The sequence below is a fragment of the Elgaria multicarinata genome, chromosome 13 (genome assembly GCF_023053635.1).
Source record: "Elgaria multicarinata webbii isolate HBS135686 ecotype San Diego chromosome 13, rElgMul1.1.pri, whole genome shotgun sequence".
Classification (NCBI taxonomy): Eukaryota; Metazoa; Chordata; class Lepidosauria; order Squamata; family Anguidae; genus Elgaria; species Elgaria multicarinata.
This window is the reverse complement of record NC_086183.1, coordinates 22,767,135-22,785,644: the sequence shown is the minus strand read 5'-3', so window position 1 is coordinate 22,785,644 and position 18,510 is coordinate 22,767,135. Positions and strand designations below refer to the sequence as shown.

General features: G+C 45.2%; 2 protein-coding genes across 2 annotated transcripts in view; one reads left to right on the top strand and one right to left on the bottom strand.

The window, feature by feature from the left end:
• Positions 1-18,510, bottom strand: part of LOC134407723 (leucine-rich glioma-inactivated protein 1-like) — a 183,778-nt gene that overhangs the window by 141,569 nt on the left and 23,699 nt on the right. The window lies entirely within an intron of this gene.
• On the top strand, positions 1,230-17,367 carry LOC134407732 (FXYD domain-containing ion transport regulator 3-like). Its single transcript, XM_063139656.1, has 8 exons — positions 1,230-1,307; positions 9,531-9,598; positions 10,696-10,728; positions 12,297-12,320; positions 13,554-13,628; positions 14,888-14,924; positions 15,130-15,167; positions 17,153-17,367. Exons 2-8 carry the CDS (start codon positions 9,556-9,558, stop codon positions 17,170-17,172), a joined length of 270 nt encoding a protein of 89 aa, XP_062995726.1. The 5' UTR covers positions 1,230-1,307; positions 9,531-9,555; the 3' UTR covers positions 17,173-17,367.

Sequence of the window (18,510 nt, the reverse complement as noted above, 5' to 3'; positions counted from 1 at the left end):
GAAATGGCAGGCTCTGCATTGAATGATGCCTTACAGTTCAATCTTATCCATGTCGGTCTCGTGCAAGCACTGAGTCATTACTGACTCTTGAAGGGACGCCAGCTTTCGCTGACATTTTCTTGGCAGGCCTTATAGCGGGGTGGTTTGCCGTTGCCTTCCCTGGCCATTATTACCTTTCCCCCAGCTAGCTGGGTACTCATTTTACTGACCTCGGAAGGATGGAAGGCTGAGTCGACCCGAGCCGGCTGCCTGAAACCAGCTTCCGCTGGGATCGAACTCAGGCCGTGGGGAGAGTTTCAGCTGCAGAAACTGCTGCTTTACCACTCTGCGCCACACGAGGCTCATTTCAATGGGGCTTACTCCTGGGGAAATGCATACAGAGCTGCAGCCTTAGTATCCATGTGCTACCTGGCTGTGGCCCTGTTCAGACAACACGCCAAACCATGCTGCTTAACCACAAAATGGTTAATGGATGCCGTTAATCATTTTGTGGTTAAGCAGCATGATTTAGCGTGTTGTCTGAATGGGGCCAGGGAGAGATAAGGTGCATCCGCCCATCCACTCAAAATTAACAGGGAGGGAGGAGACAACCTTGAAGTAGGACAAGGCTAGTAGTAATTCACACTAGCAAACATTTAACAAGGCACTCCCAAAAGGAAAAAGACCAGGAGTAGGCGGATCTTTTACCTGCAACTCCTGTAAACTCCAGCCAGCATGAGAAATGATAAGGAATTATAGGACCTGAAACAGACTATCACTGGTAAAGGGGGGAATTGGTGCTTACACACAGGCGTGAGGTGGGGAGAGAAAATATTGCTACAAAGCAAGGCCAGAAGGCCTAGCAGTGCGCGGGAGAGGTATGTCAAGCAGGCGTCCTCTGCCTTGAATAAATGCATAGCAGGCAGACATTCAACCGATGCAGCACTCTCCAGCATTATGCTCCTTAAGGCTGATGTTTCAAGGCAGGAGGAAAGCCCTATTTATTCCCCGGGGGTGGGAGAAAGAGATAGAACTGTCCTTCCTCCAGGCGGATTTCCAGGCTGGCAAGAGATTGGAATCTGCCCGTTGTCTTTTGTGTCTCGCAGAGGGAATGCAAGGAGGCCAACTCAACCCTGGCCATGCCCTCCCCTGCGGCAGCTAAACCTGTTCCTGCTCACCTGCCCGCGCCGGCTTGGGTGTGGTCTGCTCAGTTCTATTTAGTCAGGCAAAGGAGGGAAGACACCCCCCCCCCTACGCCTCACCTTGTTCCGGGTTGATTTTTTCCCCTACCTCGTTGCTTCCTTGCACTTGTACTTTCTTGGGACGGGGTAAGTAGAAAGGCTTTTGGGTGGAAGGAGCCGGATGGGGCCGTTTTGTGTGTGTGTATGACCGAGCTCCCTTGATGGGGAACGTTTAGTCTCCATGGTGTTCCTCGCTTGCTGTCTTCTGCTTGGGCGTAGTTTCCAGAGTCTGCACTTTCCCGGTGGTTGCGGTAGTTGTTAAAATTAATATGTAAAGGAGAACTGTGCCTTATGTTTTCTGGCCTTTTGGATTGCAAAATCGGGCTGCCTGGGAATTCGTTCATCTTTCCAAATCCTGCTAACTCTATCCCAGTGGAGGTGGGTAGCTCCGATTTTGGTGGGGCTATGAATCCATGCTGGGTTTCAGTCAGAAGTCTCAGAGGGCCATCTAGAGTGCTGAGCCCATTTTGGGGATAGGGTGTGGCACTTTGGAGGGCTCCTGTAGAGTTCTGGCTGGTTCTGCCTGAAACCCAGGATGGTTTGTGTGTGAGAGTGAGAAAGGAGTCTGCATGTTCAGAGTCTTAAGATGGAATGGAGGAAGAGCTGCAGACTTAAATGGATACAACCATTATGCCACCGAAAGCCCCACCGAAATCGGAGCCACCAGCCTCCACTGCTCTAGTCCAAAATAGACGCTCCTTCTAGATCCGTTGTTGTTGTTGCTGTTGCAAAAAGAGGGGGGTGTGTGGGGGGGTGTTGCTTCATCTCACAAAGCAAAAAGAGGAAAGCTACATAGGTGCATCAATAACTGCATGTATTACAAGTATTGACGTTGTCGAGGAAATGTGTGAATGGGCTGTTTTGTCTGTGCCCACCCTGTTTTGATGTAAACCCTTTCTATTAGAAATTAAGTTCTATAGCAATTTGATCTAAACTGTAGCTGAAAATATGTTGAGTAAGACTCGCTCAACCAACAAAAAGTGTTGACACATTAGTCAGGGTGTGAACCTCCCAGCGAGGACAGGAAGAGTAGTAACCACAAAGGAACAGATGTTCCAGGATTGCAATACCCATCTACATATTGTTTTTCTAGTCTTAGAATGATCTGCACTCTGCACATGCATAAATGCCTTGTCTATCATTGGTTACTGTATTGCAAAACTGTATTATGATTGGTTTATTATATGAGGAAGTTCTGTTGTTGCTTCTGAAGATGTTACCCTATAAATATCTTAGCGTTGCCTGCAACTAGTGGGCGGTCCTTCAGATCCTCTAGGGTTTGCCACCTTGCAGCACTGCAGGCTGCTCGTAGTAAAACTTTTCCAAGATGAGAGAAATTGTGTCTTAAGAGTTTTTGACCGCCACTCAGTGAACCAAGGGAACCTGCCCTTTCGGGTTCCTCCACAACGTTCTTCAAACTTGCTTATAGGTTGCCTTGATCAGGGATCATCTGCGCTTATTTCAGAAGTCCTAGTACAAAACCAGGCCTGCCTCTGTGCCTAAGGGATATGTGTACATGCATTGGATTTGGGTTTGGTGCGGTGCCATGCGCTTCATGCAGGGCTTAAGAATTGACTGGAAGGTTGATCCAGGGCACATTGGACTTCCTCTCTGTAACCTGGCACCTTCATCAATAACCTTTTTTGTTGTAGTTGATAAGGGCGCCTTGATCGGGATTTATGGTTATTGCTCATCAGTTACAACCTTCCACCCTGTGTTAGAAAGCTCTGTAATTGTGGAGCAGCCATTGTGAGCAATGCTGTTCTGAGCGTGGCAACGGGCCCGATCCAGCTGTGAATGCAGCCAAAGTGTGGCTTTGTTGTGTGAGATCCAGGCCTCTTCTCCCTTCTGTTCGGAGGCTGTTGTGATCACAAATCTAAGAGAGACTTCAGTGAGGTGTGGTTTGAACTTCCAGAGTGGAAGCTGCCACTGGGGTGCCAGGGAACATGCTCAAAGGGAGTCGCTCTATTCCTACATCTCGGGGGTGCAAATGAACCCTCTATGGCTGTGTTCAATTTGATTCTGAAAATACCTGTTAGACTGAACCAGGGCTGGGTTTCCCTGCTTGTGATAGATAGTTGCTCAGAAAATCTGTCTATTTTCTTAGTCAGAGGACCATTGTGATGTTGAATGCTGCTGTTTGGAACGTGGTAGTATGAGTGTCAGCAACACCTATTGGATAGCGCCTGTGACCTCACTGATAATGAGCAGCACAGCCATCCTATCTTGGGACATTAGTGCTTAGCTGGCAAAGACAGACTCTGAAAGGAATTGAAACTATAGGGCAAAGTGCTCTCCCACTCTCATACACAGATTATGCACGTCCACATTACAAACTTGAAACCAGTTTGAAACAGTTCATTTACAGCTTTCCTAAAAGAACTTTGGAACATTGTGAGTGTCAATTTGTCATCACATGTTGGTTTGTCCCAACAGTCCTAGGGATCATCTGAACCTGTCATAATGGTTGTATCCATTTAAGTCTGCAACTCTTCCTCCATTCCATCTTAAGACTCTGAACATGCAGACTCCTTTCTCACTCACACCCACCCACACACCCCACTGCTATGAGCTGCTTTTTGTAGCATGGACCCTGATTAAGAGATCTTGAGATTTCGAAAGTTTTGAGTATATAAAGGTATGGTATTCCTGTGGGTGTTGGAGAACTCCTCATGTTTTTTTTACAGAGATACAGGGTGAGGGTGGGAGTGTGTGGATTTAAATTGCAATGCAAACAATGTGCATACACATTGTCAGGCAGAGCAAAGGGTCTTCAGACTTTGCTTTGCGACGTTGGCCCAATCTGCAGTGGGGCTGGTGGTGACCCCAAAACAACAAACCCCCCAACAGTGCTAGGCTCCTGCATTGCACATATACCAAATGATCCCTTTGTCCAAATGCAAATAATTGTTTTCCCCATGGCAATAGCAGGGGAACTAATAGCACTTGGTTCTCCTGGGGGTTGGTGGGGTTGGTTCCAGGCTTGGGGGTTGGTTCCAGGTTCGTGTGGTAGCAATTCCACAGCTGCCACTCTGGATTAGGCACAGCCAGGCTGTCTGTGTGCATTTCTGTCTAGCTAAGTGTGGGTTTTTTTGGCAGTGGCAGCCTCAGTTTTGTGGGGACATCTGAGCTTAGGCCTCCAGTGATGCAATCCCGTGCACCTTTAGATAGATGGAAGTCCTATAACTCCCACCATTCCCCAGCCGGCACTGCTGGCTGGGAATCCTGGGATTTGTAGGAATTTTGTCTGTCAAAATACGTTTAGGATTGCATCCTAAATATAGGGTGACCATATGAAAAGGAAGACAGGGCTCCTGAATCTTTAACAGTTGTATTGAAAAGGGAATTTCTGCAGGTGTCGTTTGTATATATGGAGAACCTGTTGAAATTCCCTCATCATCACCAGTTAAAGCTGCAGGTGCCCTGCCCTTTTTTAAATCTGGTCACTCTAGTATAGCTCCTGCAGCTTTAACTGGTGTGAGTGATGAAGAGGGAATTTCACCAGGTTCCCCATATATACAAATGACACCTGCAGAAATTCCCTTTTCTATGCAATTGTTAAAAATACAGGAGCCCTGTCCTCCTTTTCATCTGGTCACCCTACTAAATAACCCTTCTGTCTCCTATGTAGGGATGCTAATTTATCAAAGAAAATTGATCTCTCGTAAATCTTATATTTTCTGGCCTCTTTGATTGCAAAATTAAGATGGCATTTCCTTTGAACAAGTGTTTTTTTTTAAACCGATGAGCAATTTAAATGACAGAAGTTATTTAATCCAAAAGCCACTGTATCCAAAAGTCAATGTAAGATAATACATTTATCAGGACCAAATAAAACTGTGAGCAGGCTTTTGACTTCTCCAGAACTCTTCTTAGGTCCAGAGGCTAAAAGTACCAAAGTGCACTGCTTATGCCATTTTCTATCCATTTGTCTCATCCCTTTTTAAAGTCATCTAAAGCTAGTGGCTGTCACCATGCCTTTTGATAGCAATTTCTGCAGCGATCTCTCGTGCAGTCCTGGTACTCCTTTAAAATGTGATAGATGTGACCAAAAGTCCAAGATTTTTGGAAACAAATTAAGAGAGAAGTACTTAAAATAACAGGATATAACTCTAAAACAATCTGAGGTCCCAAAAATTCAACAGCCAATGGTATCAAATTTGTTAACAGCAGCAAAGATGATAATAGCAAAGAACTGAAAAAACAGAAAACCAATTGTATCTAAAGTTTGGCAAATTGCACAATTATTGAAAATCAGTGAAGTAGTCAGATTGAGAGATGGCAGACAACAAATCTCCAAACGTACAGAGGAATGGAAGCCTTTTATTGAATACTGGGGAAAGAATCATGATAGAGAAATTAACATATATTCTTGTTTTGCTATTCAATAAATCCTCGGCTTTGGAAGATATGTGAAACCTTATGTACTATCTATATTTATTTTATTTTATATTTAACTCATTCTTGTATGTTTTGTGTGGTGTTATGAACATTCGATCTATTTGATACTAAATTTACCTCACTCATGTTTATATGTGGTATTACGCTGCGTGCTTTTTTTGAGTAGCTAAAACAATTGATGGTGTATAATGGTTGTGTTGCATAACAATACGTTGTATATTTTTCATTTAAAAATAACAAGGTGTGCTTCAGATGGAATTCTGCGCCCCTGGCTTCAAAATGTTGCTTTGTATTTTGGACTAAACGCCCGTATTGAGCGTTGGCTCAGAACCATGTAGATCCCTTGAGCTTGCGGAAACTTGTTTCCCTTTCACAATGATGCTGTCATAATAAGTTAGTAACTTGAATTTTCCAAGGAAGTCATTGTTCCGTGCCTTGCCAATCAGATTATTGCCTTGGCATCCTCTGCTTTTGGACGCAGGAGGCGTAGTAACGTCCAACATTCTTTGCGATATTGCTTTCCATTAATGAACTTTGTTTCAGAGTTGTGTTGCCTGCATCACGTTCGTGGTAGCTGTAATCTGATTTTCACTGGCAACAGATAGGTTACTTAAGTTTATATTTCTGTGAGTTTTGGTCGTCGAGACTTGAATTTATATGGAAAAATTCTTCAGCTCATCTTAGCAGCTTTCCCGTAATTAGCTTTTTCCTGCCCCTCAGGTCAGTGTAAGGCATCTTGACTTTCCCCTCCAGCTCCAACCTCCTCTCCAGAGTTTCTTTTTAGCACATGACTTTCCTTGGGACCTGTTGACCTCTGCTTCTCTCAGAGCAGTTGCACTGTTCTTCAGCATTCTATGACCTTCCTCTGCAGCGAGTAAGTTTGTGCCCCTTGATGGATGAGGTTGGGGCAAATCCCTCTGGCTTCTGCAACATATTGGGCTTGATCTTTTACCAAACAAATCTGCTACGAAGAGGACGGACCCAATCTTGTTAATTAGTGCTTTGTCACAGCATCATGTGATTAACTTGGGAGTTCACTTATCTGCAACAGTTCCTAAATACTTCTCAGTAAAGCATTATTCCTTATGCTTTTGCTTTGCTCTGCGCTCTACAATGAGTTACATCTAAATGACCCAGTGTGGAGTGGCTAAAGTGTTGGACTGGGAGTCAGGAGATCCGGGTTCTAGTCCCCACTCAGCCATGGAAACCCATGGACCAGTCACACACCATCAGCCCAACCCACCTCACAGGTTTGTTGTTGTGAGTATAAAATGGAGAGGAGAAGGAGGATTATGTATGCCGCCTTGGGTTCCTTAGAGGAAAAAAGGCGGGCTTTAATGCAATAATACATAAATACATAAATGTCATGGAGGACTAGCACCAGTCTGATTAAATGATTTCTAATCTGTTTCCTTGTTCACCCTGTTTGCCTACTTACACCAACTTGTACTATTCTCTGTGAATGTAGCTGAGAGATAGCGTATATTAGCCTTCTGCTACCTGTTGTTTTGGACTTCAGCTCCCATGAACCTCAGCCAGCATGGCCAGGGGTCAGGAATTCTGGGAGCTGTGGGCCAAAACATCTGGAAGGCCCCAGGTTGAAGAAGGCTGGTTTACATCTTCCTTCCCTGGTGTATATGCCTGATGTTTTAGCCTGCCTGATTGCGTTGTTGAGCAATAAACACAGTAACTCATGGAGGAAAAATGCCATCTGTCCACTGATCTCTATCTCTTGCATCTGGTTTTTTGACCTCCTGGGCACCCCGGAGGACTAGAATGCTGTACTAGAATGTCCGTTCTGTTTGGAATGTTCTGCCTCTGTCCTGACTTTGTTTGTGATTGGCTGGGGTCATCTTGGGTGTTCTCAGCGTCTCCTGCTTACAGGCCTGTTTTACTCATTGCTCTTAACTTTCTTTAAGACCTTGTCCCTAACTCTTTAAAGTACAGTTTCTTGCATACATTCCTTCCTGCATCATCTGAGGCTCCACTTCAGATCCTTCAGCCTTGTGAAGCTCAGTATGCGGCTACCGAGTGTAGGGATTTATAATGGCACCGACCCTATGGAATAGCCTGGCAACTGAGGCTTCCCCGGCTGCATCACTCAGGTTTAGGCAGCTGGCAAGGCCTTTGGCTGAATATTTGCCTGGTTTATTTTTCATGTTGAACTCATGGACTTGGCCCTGCAACTGGATGCCCACATGTTGGAGAAGGCCAGGAGTGCGTTTGCACAGCTGAACCTAGGGCGCCAACTGCACCCGTTCTAGGGACATCTCTGATCTGGCCACAGTCACACATGACTTAGTTCCTTCCCGTTTGGACTACTGTAATGAGCTCTATGTGGGGCTGCCTTTGAAAACTGTTCAGAAACTTCAGCTGATCCACAATGCTGTAGCAAAGCTGGTTACAGGGAGCACATGATTCCCTTGTTACAGCAGCTTCACTGGCCTGTTTCCAAACATAATTCGAAGTGCTAGTTATGACTTATAAAAACCCTACAAGGCTTGAGACCAGGAGACCTAAAAGACTGTCTTCTCCCATATGAGCCTGCCCAGTTCTCAAGTTCTTCTAGAAGGGGATATCAGAAGCACATTTGGTGGCAATGCTAGAGAAGGCCTTTGCAGTAGCCTTGAGAACCTATGTTGTTGGGTTGTTCAGGGTGGTTAGCAAGCCACACTGCTTGGTTAACAAGCCACCCTGAGGAAAATGTCCTGGGTTCAGACAATACATTAGGCCATGGTTCAACAACAAACCATACTCAGCCACTAAGTGTGGTTGGCATGCTGTGTGAACAGGCCTGCTGTGTTAATGCTGTTTCCTTTTTTTACTTTTTGACAGAGGTTTTATGACTTGTTCCTTTTGCTGCTTGATGAAATGTTCGATGCCAAATACTGTATTAGGATGGATCTGATCTATTGTTTTGTTTTATGTATTGATTGATATTTGATATTGTAAACCACCTTGAGTTCTTCTTGTGGGGGAAGAAGGCCTTTGTTTTTATGTTTCTGATGGTTTTTAAAATTTTGTATACTTTTTAATGTTTACCATTTTTAATTGTTGTAAACCGCCCAGAGAGCTTCGGCTGTGGAGCGGTATATAAATGAAATAAATAAATAAATAAATAAAAATAAAAGACAGGGTTGAAGGTTGCTTTTAATTTTTGTAGGCTTTAGCTTATCCTTGCATTCCGAACACTTCACCAAAACACTTTTTAATTATTATTTTGGCGTGCTTTTAGCTTGAATTCTTGAGGATTAGACAGGATAAAATTCATAGGCAGCTCTGCCTTAAACCAGTTCAGACTATTTGTCCCTTTGTCTCAGAGTTGTCTCCTTTGAACAACAATGGTGCTTTTATTTTATTTATTATTTATTTATTACATTTTTATACTGCCCATTAGCTGAAGCTCTCTGGGCGGTTTTTGACTCTGGGCTTTTGACTGGAGATGGCAAGGAAGCCCATGCTAAAGAAGGTTGTGTTACCAGCCTACCCAGTGGTGATACCTGCTTTTAAATTTGTGTTTTGTTTTGTTTGATTATTACATTTCTGTACAACCCCCCCCCCATAGCCTCCATAGGTGCCATTTTTCTTGTTAGAAAGATGGGATGCAAATCAAATGAATCAATAAATAGCCAAATCTTGGGGCGGTTCGTAAAACAAGACTTAAAACCATATAATACAATAACCTAGTAGAACATAAAATACGATCTTTCAGTTTAAAACAAAATGAAACCAGAATAAAAGCCAGCAACCATAACTCACAGGGCTGAGATACATTTAAATAGGGAAGCTTCAGCCATTTCCCTTCTTTGGCTCTGGGAAGTGTGTGGAGAGCCTAATAGGAATGAATGGAACAAATGTTTTGACCCTTGGTTTATATTTCCATTTTCTCAACCATCTTCTTTTCCACAGAACTGTGCATATCTCTACAGCCAAGATGAAGGCCACCACCACAAAGATCTTGCTTCTTCTGTTGGCTGGTAATGTTCTTGGCCTCCTCACTCTGCTGAGAGGCTTGGGCTAACAGACTTGAAAGAGAGACCGAGAGCTTTCTTGCAGACAAGTGTCTTGGCCTTTTTCCTCGAGTTGCACATCAGTAGGGCTTTGGAGCTGCAGGCTGGTCACAAATGGAAGACCATCATGTACATCAGAGGTGCAGAGCCTCAGCCCTGAGGGTCAAATCCAGCCCACCTGGGGTCCCAGTTCATAAGAAGAGCTATGCTGGAGCAGACCAACGGTCCATCTAGTCCAGCATTCTGTTCAAACAGTGTCCAACCAGCTGCCCCAGTGGGAAGCCCACAAACAGGACACGAGTACAACAGCATCCTCCCATGTTCTCCAGCAATCTGTGTACATGCTCTCATACAGCCTCCGATACAGTAGGTAGCATATAACCATCAGGATTAATAGCCATTGATAGCCCTTCTTCCATGAATTCGTCTAACCCCCTTTTAAAGCCATCCACACTGGTGGCATCACAACTTCTTTTGGTAGTAAATTCCATAGTTTGACTATGCACTGTGTAAAGAAGTACTTCCTCTTATCTGTTCTGAAACTTGCACCAGCCAGTGGCAGAGATACTTTATGGAATGGCCGCATTGGGTTCTAAAAAAATGTCCAGAGTTTCCCAGATGGCCATACCCTAGCTCCACCCCTTTTCTCCTGACTGTCAATCATTTGGTGGTTTCCCCTTTCTAAAATGTTGAAATGCTTCTCCCAAGGCTTGCTTACTGGCAGTAAGAGCTTTAAGCTAAAGCATGGTGCTATGTTTTAGGTTAAAGAGGCCCCACCTTTTTGCCTTCAGCCCCGCCCACCACTGGAAAACGGCCCCCAAGAGCTTTTCCGAAATGGATTTTGGCTCTCATGGTTGACCACGCCTGATGTTCAGAGTAAGCAATGCAAGGCAAATGGGCAAGGCTATTCTAGAGAGGCGTGGGTCCAGTGGGTCCTCTCTCCCTGCCTTATCTGTAGGATGTCCCTTGCTTTATAAATGGCAGCTTACTGAGGTGGGGATTAGAAGCTGAGGGCTGTGGTGATGCCACTGTCCAGAAGTAACTCTTCTCTTCTTGTTCTATAGCATTCCCTCTCCTGGAGGCAAACGATCCTACAGGTGAGTAGTTTCTTACACCCTGACCCCAAGTGTTTAGATGTGGCGAAGTTCTCTTTACAGTGTGCGAGTTCCATTTAAGTCCAGGTTAATCAGCGAGGCCCTAAAGAAATGCATTAAGTAGCTCCATAGATGACCACATGAGCAGCCTTCCTGCTTGGCTACCTTCTAGATGGCTGTGTGCTGGTGGTGACAGGGTGTTTTCAGAGAGAATTTCTCTCTGGGCAGGTGAATTCATTAACACCCCCACCCCAAGAGACCAACAAGCCATGATTTAAGGTGTGCTGATCTCCAGCAGTCCATTCAAAGCCTCCTTGGAGTGACATGTGTGGGAAGGTGGGATATGAAATGGCCAGGCAAGAAGATCAGTGGGGGCGGAAGAGGTGGCAGGGTTAAAGCCAGGGATTGGTCATGCCATTCTGATACTTTTGTGGGCACCAAACCGATGCTTCACCTTCTAGAGCTTAAGCAGGGGTGAGCAACACTCAGCCCGTGGGCCGCACGTAGCCCCTGGTGCGGCCTATGCTGCAAAGCCACCAAAATTTGCAGAAGCGGCAGCAGCAAACGCTGCCGATTTGCCGACTATGAAATGCTTCAATGGCCACATTTAGCTTGTTTTCAAGCTTAATGCAGCTATTGTCATGTTATATCGAAAATCTGGCAAAAAATATCCTGCAGTGCCAGGAGTGCAGCCCGCAAGAGGGTCAAGTGTGTGTGACAATGTTCCCCAGCCTCTAGATGTTTCACCGCTGCACTAAAGCATCCAATCAATGGTGCACCTTTGGAAGCGCCCTTAGTGTTATTAGGGGAAAAAGCAGTCAGCAGTGAACAGTGGTGTGGTGGAACCAGAGATCTGAGACTCAGCGATGGCACTTTTTGATATGCATGGATTCTGACATCATCTGCCATCCACACACACACACACAAGCCCTCAAAAGTTTCCTCCCCCCTCCCCCCCCTGAGCTTAGCTACAGTCCTAACAGTACGTCAGGTGGGTGGGCATGGATTTTCCAAGCAACACCGTTGTCCACTGTTGTAGTGCAAGGTCCTGATAATGAAGACCCAGTTCGCATGTAATGACAGCAAATCATGGGTTAATTAACCTACAATTTGCCATGGTGCGTGCTGTGTGTGAGCCGCTTCCATTCTGCGTATTCATCCTCCAACCAGCAGGTTGCTGCATGTGGCACGAACCTGGATGCTTTGAGTTGTTTGTGCATTAAACAATCCAAAGTGAACCTGAGATTTCTAAAAGCTCTGCTCCTGGTAGTGATGAAAACTTCTAGAATTGGTTTGTTGATATGGCTCAGCACAGCTGTCTGGAGTTTTGGCCTCTCCTTGGAGGCATGGCTATGGGGAATTTCATGATGACCTCTAGCACTTCAAAATTTACTACTACACCACTGGCAGCAAATCTAGATATATTAGTTTCTAGCCCAATTGGAGAGTGTGTGTGTGTGTATGGGTGGGTGTTTGGAGTTGGGAATTCCAAAGATAGAGTGTTAACTTCTTTCCTTCCTTCCTTCCTTCCTTCCTCCTCCTCCTCCTCCTCCTCCTCCTTCTCTTTCCAGATCCAAACAGCCCCTTCTATTATGGTAAGTGCAAGTCATTCTTAGCGATCCTGGATAATCCATCTTTGGGGGAAGAGTAGTTGTTGCATAAACAGATGTGTTTGTTTACAAAAGGAGGAGAGAGGCAAAGTTCATCTTTCTCTTTCTCTGTGGAAGACTGCTGTTATACAATGGAACAGACCACATTCCATTTTGCTGGTACTCCTTAGTCCTATTCTGTACATCCCCTTTGCAAATCCTGATCGCAACTGTGTGTTTGTCTCATAAGACAAGGCTTCTATATTTCCCCCACCTGCCCCCAAATCTCTAGACATGAAGAGTGCTCCTCCGCCATGCACACACAGCACACCTTGTGTTCTTTCTTCAGTCGAGCAGGCAGGTGTTGAGTGGGCGAGAAAGAGCTTGCTGGATTGGTGGGCAGCCACGGAATGAAGACATAGGCAACTTAGGGCTTGTCTATATACCCCATTGTGGCTACACAGTTGCACCCCGTTGTTTAAATGATGCAGCCGGCAACTTGCAGCCTCATCTGGCTTTTCCCCACGAAATTGTGCTTTTTCGAAGGGTCGTTTCCTCAACTTTTTCAGTTGCTCCGGTTTTGCCATGTTGTTTCTTTGTCTCTCAGTGGTAGCTATGGTTTGGGTTAAGAATGTGAGCTTATTTAGGGATGGATCCCAGTGCAGGGGAGGTGCAGGAATGCAGGGCAGGGAATGAAAGTAAGGGCATTTAAGGTATATAATGCATAAATTAAATGAATTGTAGCAGTGCAAATGTGTTGTTGCAGGCTTTCAAAGTTGCCCAGCATTGCCCAGTGTGGTGTAGTGGCTAAGGTGTTGGACTGGGAGTCGGGAGATCCAGGTTCTAGTCCCCACTCAACCATGGAAACCCACTAGGTGACTTTGGGCCAGTCACAGACTCTCAGCCCAACCTAACTCACAGGGTTGTTGTTGTGAGGATAACATGGAGGGGAGGAGAAGGATGTATGCTGCCTTGGGTTCCTTGGAGGAAAAAAGGTGGGATATAAATGCAATAAATAATAATAATTTTAAAAAGGAGTATTTTGCAGTTTCCCATTCCTGCCATCTGACAATGGTGCTGCGATTTTTCACAGGCTGGATAGCCCGCACTCCTGCCGTGTAACTCTTTCAATTCTGTTTCACAGCAGCGATGCTGCGGGGTTTGGGGGGAATCAGGAGGCAAAGCATTGTCGTATAGACAAAGCCCTAAAGATCAAACAACTCCCCTTTTCTGCTTCAGACTGGCGCTCGCTTCGTATCGGCGGTTTGGTCTTCGCCGGTATCCTCTGTTTTCTGGGAATTGTCATCCTGCTGAGTAAGTGGAAACACAACTGTGTGGTTGAGGAGGAGGTTGTTCAGGGGAGGTGGGAGGCGATTGACAATTGTTGACAATTGTTTAGCCCAGCTCGCATTCAAGTGGTAAGTCTGTCTCTGGGTTGTGGCCTGTAGCACTTCATAGTGGAAGACTTAGGGAGGGCTCATGTGATCGCCTATTTCTTGGTGCAAAATGTCAAAATCCGTCCACACAGAAACGAGGCATAGCTGGTAGAAGGCTAGGCTAGAACCCTCCCATAGAACACATTGATTCTCTGATGAAAGTTGCACGGCCCAAGAACACGATTTGTATGTATTTCAATAGTCTCCCCACCCACCCTGCAATACATGTATGTATGTATGTATGTATGTATGTCAATAGTCTTTCCACCCCTACCCCAAACACACCACTGCAGCCAAAATGGTTGCTTAGCAACCAAAGAATTTATTTATTATTTATTTATTTAAGCATTTTTATGCCGCCGTTCAGCCAAAAAAGGCTCTCACGGCGGCTTACAAAAGTATTTCTTGACAATATTAAAATAATAATAGTAAAATTATTGCAATAAAAAAGAAAAGGCTTACTGTCTCGGTGAAAGGTAGGCCATAGAAGGGACCTTATTGGCCAACTTCTCTCCTTCATTTAAGACAATGATACATGGAGCTGGCATACAATAATAAAGAAGTTAGGTTGTTGGCCCCTCTAGCCTAGTCTTTGGTTAAAAACAGTGAACATTAAAAACAAATATACAGAATTTAAAACCATAAAAGATCCTGGACTTAACAGTCTTATGGGGGGAACCCCTTTCGACGGTTCTGTGTATTGCTTCCATGCACACACCCAACATTTCTCTGCCCCCACCTCTCTAGCTACTATTTTACAGCTGGTTCTACATCCCTTATACATTATAATGTTTGCCAACTCTGCGAAAAACATGTGGAGGTTTGCATTTTAAGCTCACATAAATCCTAGCACCATCATATCTACAGGAATAAAATCAAGTTTGTTTCTTCTGCCCTAACGCAATCATCACCTGACACTCTCTGGGTGGTCATGGGATGTGTGTGAACTTTGGCGCCAAGGTCCAGCCCCAATCCCCCCCCCCCTCCTAGCCTTGCTGTTTGGGCTGCCAGGAGTTGAAGGTGCCATCTTCTACATGCAAAGCTTGTGCAGGACCTGTGCGTTTGATGACATCATTTATGAATTTGCCTGATGCCTTTGGTGATTTTGTTTTGCTTCCCCCCCCCCCCCCCCCGCAGGTGGAAAGTGCAAATGTAAACCTAAGAAAAGAAGCAGGTATGAGCTGATCTCTTGTAAGGGCAGCTGGCAGGAACTGGCCGGGGGGGGGGGGGAGTTAAAGTTGAGGACGTTATGCTCGGGCTACCATTGGCATGGTTTTGGAGAAAGCAAAGCCTGAATCCAGTTATCTAAAACTGGAAACAGAAATGTTGATGTAAGTTGTGGCCCTGACATCTATAATGTATACCCTTTCTTTGTTTAGCACCCAAGTCAGCGTGGCACCAAAGCAACCCCTTACAGGTGAGTGCTCCTTTGAGGATGGAAAAGCTACCTGCCTCATGGGACCCCATTCGCCTCTGCCCTAGAGGGTGGCCACTTTTGAATTGCCAAAGGAAAGATGGGGTGGGGGAGTGGAAATGCATCCGCCAAGGGAGAGGACAGTGATTTACAAAGAAAAGGAAAGAAATATTAATTAATATGTACGTCTGTACATGCAAATTTAGACATGATTTATTGGAATTTAAATAGAAATACAGTATAGCTCACCATCGCATGGAAGGGTTTGACCAGAGGGCCTGCTTGTTCCGTCAGCTCTGCAGGTGCTAATTGTAGATGGGCATCAGCATTTCTCATGGTTCTTTGTCTTGAAATGGGAGTTGAATTAGAGACAGCCCTTCAAATAGAGGATTAGGCTCCCTAAAGTAGGACACATGGCTACTCTACCTTCTCAGGGGCTGTAAGACAGGGGTGTTAAACCTCTTCAATTTCAGAGAAGCCCTCAGATGCTGTGTTTCAGTGCTGGGCAGGGCTAGTAGCCCAAGGGGCAGGGGCAGAATACTACAAAAATAACAGGCTATTTTAGCTTAATGCTCTTCCTGCCAGTAGCTAAGCCTTGGGAGAGGCATTTCAACCTTTTAGAATGGAGAAAACACAGCACAAAAGTCAGGAAACCACCAAATGGTTTGGGGGAAAGGCACCCTGGTCTGGGAATCTGAGAGAAAACAGATTGGGGGTCCAATTGGGTTGGATTTAGTCCCCAAGCCTGAGTTTCTGCAACCAGTATTTAACATTTGTTGAAGTTGAAGCAAGCCGGAATTGGAAGCCACTGCAGATGCAGCCTACAAGCTTGGGCAAGCTTCATGCCCTAGACCAGCCCATTGGAATGCAGAGCCTCAAATGCAAATGTATTGCAGGAAGGAAATTTTGCAACTGAAAAGAGATTACACAAACACTTCCATAATCTGGGTGAGAGGTAGAGTGGGGCCCGGCAAGTTTGGAGCTGCTAGGCAAACCAGCCAAGCTCCCTGCTTCAGAAATGTGAGGTTTTTGAAAAATGCCCACTGGTTCTCCAAATGGATCCTGCAAGGGTGGTTTAAGTGGTGGGGGGGAGAGAGCAAAGGTGTTCTTCTGACTTTGCCCTCTTATGGTGGCTGCAAAGCGCTTAACGGCAGCATTGCTTGAGCAGGAGGAGTATTGGGGGGGGGGAGGGCTTACTAGAGATGACACCAAATCTTTGCCTAAAGCAAGGGAGGGCAACTTATGGGCCTCCAGGTGTTTTAGCCTGCAACTAAAACACTAAGTTCTAGCCAGCATAGGCAATGGTGAGGGATTCTGGGAGTTGTAGGCCAAAACACCTGGAGGGTCACAAGTTGCCCGTCCTTGGCCAAAAGCAACATACATGGCAGTTTTGCAACCTCTGTGGAATTTCAAGAGGGAGTCAATGAAGTAGGAGCGTTTAACACCCAGGCAGGCCCCCACACCTTATATAACTCCCCAGGATGCCCAGCCATCGCTGTGGAAATCACTGCCGTAAAAATCACAGCATTAAAGCTGCAGTTGTGCTTTGGTCGCTCAGGGGGCCTCTTTCCTCCCAGAGGGACCTTGGAGCAGCCCAAACGGCTATTTAAAAAGCAGTGACCCCAAAGCTCTCTGTGCGCATTGTGGGTGTGCAAACACGCCCACTAGCCGCTCCTGGCTTTCCAGCTCTGAGGTGACCCTGAAGAGCGAAAAAGTTGTGCATCTCTGCAATAAAGCTTGTTCCATGCATGTGTGTGTGATTTGTTTATGTGAGGGATTTTACCTGAAGAGAAACCCAAAAGTCCCTCCTGAGGCAAAACTTCTGAGGGAAACTTATCGATGCGACCAGCAACAATTCTGTTTGTGGGGTGTGTTTGCTCCACCCGCCTCAAATTTTGGCCTTCTAATTTGACAAGGGAAGGTATACAGTTCAGTATATCTCAAATACACTTTGCTATCTCAATTTTTCTCTTTTTCCTTTTCTGTAGGAGATGCCAGTGAATGCTGAACCAAGACAATTTCTGCTCTTGCTAATATACCATTGCTGCCTTGTGTCTGTCAAATGGCTCCTTTCTACTGTTGGCAACAGGCTATGTTCTTCTTTTCCCATGTTGTTTTAGGCCATCGTATTTGTGTCCTGGATTTTTTTTAAAAAATGTAATTAAATGTTGCTGCGTTTCTCAAATAAATTGTCTCCAGCCGTGCTGGGAGAGTTTTGGTTCGAGGCCTTTTCTCTCATCAGTGGATATTTCTGTGGCAGAGACCAGATCCACCCCCTCCTTTGCACTTTAGCTATCATAAATACAATGCGAGAGAGTCCAACCACCAAAGTTGTCTATAAAACAACATCAAAAGTCCAGTAAAGATCAGTAGATAAGTCCCACTAGTTCCCAGGACTACCAATTAACACATGGGGATGTCGAAAGAGACATTCCAATGAGCATATAAAATTGGGCTGGGGAGGAATCCATATGTTTCACAGGCAGCATGACCGGTTGGCAGGAGAGTCCTACCCCATGTTTTAAAGAGCATCTGTAGCCTTTACCATCCAAGGTTGGTGTTGAAGGTAGGCGTGGTTGGGCATTTGCCAAGGGCCCACATCCCAGCCAGGGCTCACTGATAAGAACCCCTGGGAGTTGATCTTCTTCCCATTTCAACCTGCTGGTTCACCTGCCTATCATTCTAACTCAGACAACGTAAGTAGTGAGATGGAGAAGCAGTATTTTACTGCCTACTTATTCGCTGGCTCTCTGCCCGTCAAGAAAGGAAATGGTAGCAATGATGAGAAAGAAAAGCAGCTAGTGACAATGTGGATGAGAGAGAAGAATCACAAAGGAGGGGTGGTGGTGGTATTGAGCTATCTTGCCCAAGGGGTTTCGAAACCTGCTTTGGATATTTATTCTTTATTATTTGCATCTTGACTCAAAACTCTGTCCCTGAACTTGCTTCTAAAAATAATAATAAAAAATTACAAACAGAAATATAGACAAGAGCAGGGATGCATGAAAAGATGTCAAGGTTTGCAGGATCTTTTTTTTTTTACTAGAACCCTGAGATTCACCAGCCAGAAGCTTGATGCAAAAGACATAGAATTATAGAAGTCTGAGCCCAGGAATTTGTTTCGAATACCAGAACTGAATGGAGCTCATAATCCTTCCATACAAAATCCACTCCTAGTTACCCCGAGCTTCCTTAATTTTTAGGGGGTGAGGACAGTTTTTTTGTTGCATTGTTGTTAAAATGATTGGGAGTCAGGAATCCTTCATGATTACCAGTAGAACCGTCTCTTATCTTCTGCCCATCCTAGGGTAGAGCAAGGAAATTGCACTCTTAGTGGGGTCGGCTG

Bases quoted from the DNA above. Each gene is read 5' to 3' on its own strand.
- LOC134407732 (XM_063139656.1), top strand. From the start codon at position 9,556: ATGAAGGCCACCACCACAAAGATCTTGCTTCTTCTGTTGGCTG. The intron at 9,599-10,695 runs GTAATGTTCTTG...CTTGTTCTATAG, and splicing joins CTTGCTTCTTCTGTTGGCTG to CATTCCCTCTCCTGGAGGCA. The intron at 10,729-12,296 runs GTGAGTAGTTTC...TTCTCTTTCCAG, and splicing joins GGAGGCAAACGATCCTACAG to ATCCAAACAGCCCCTTCTAT.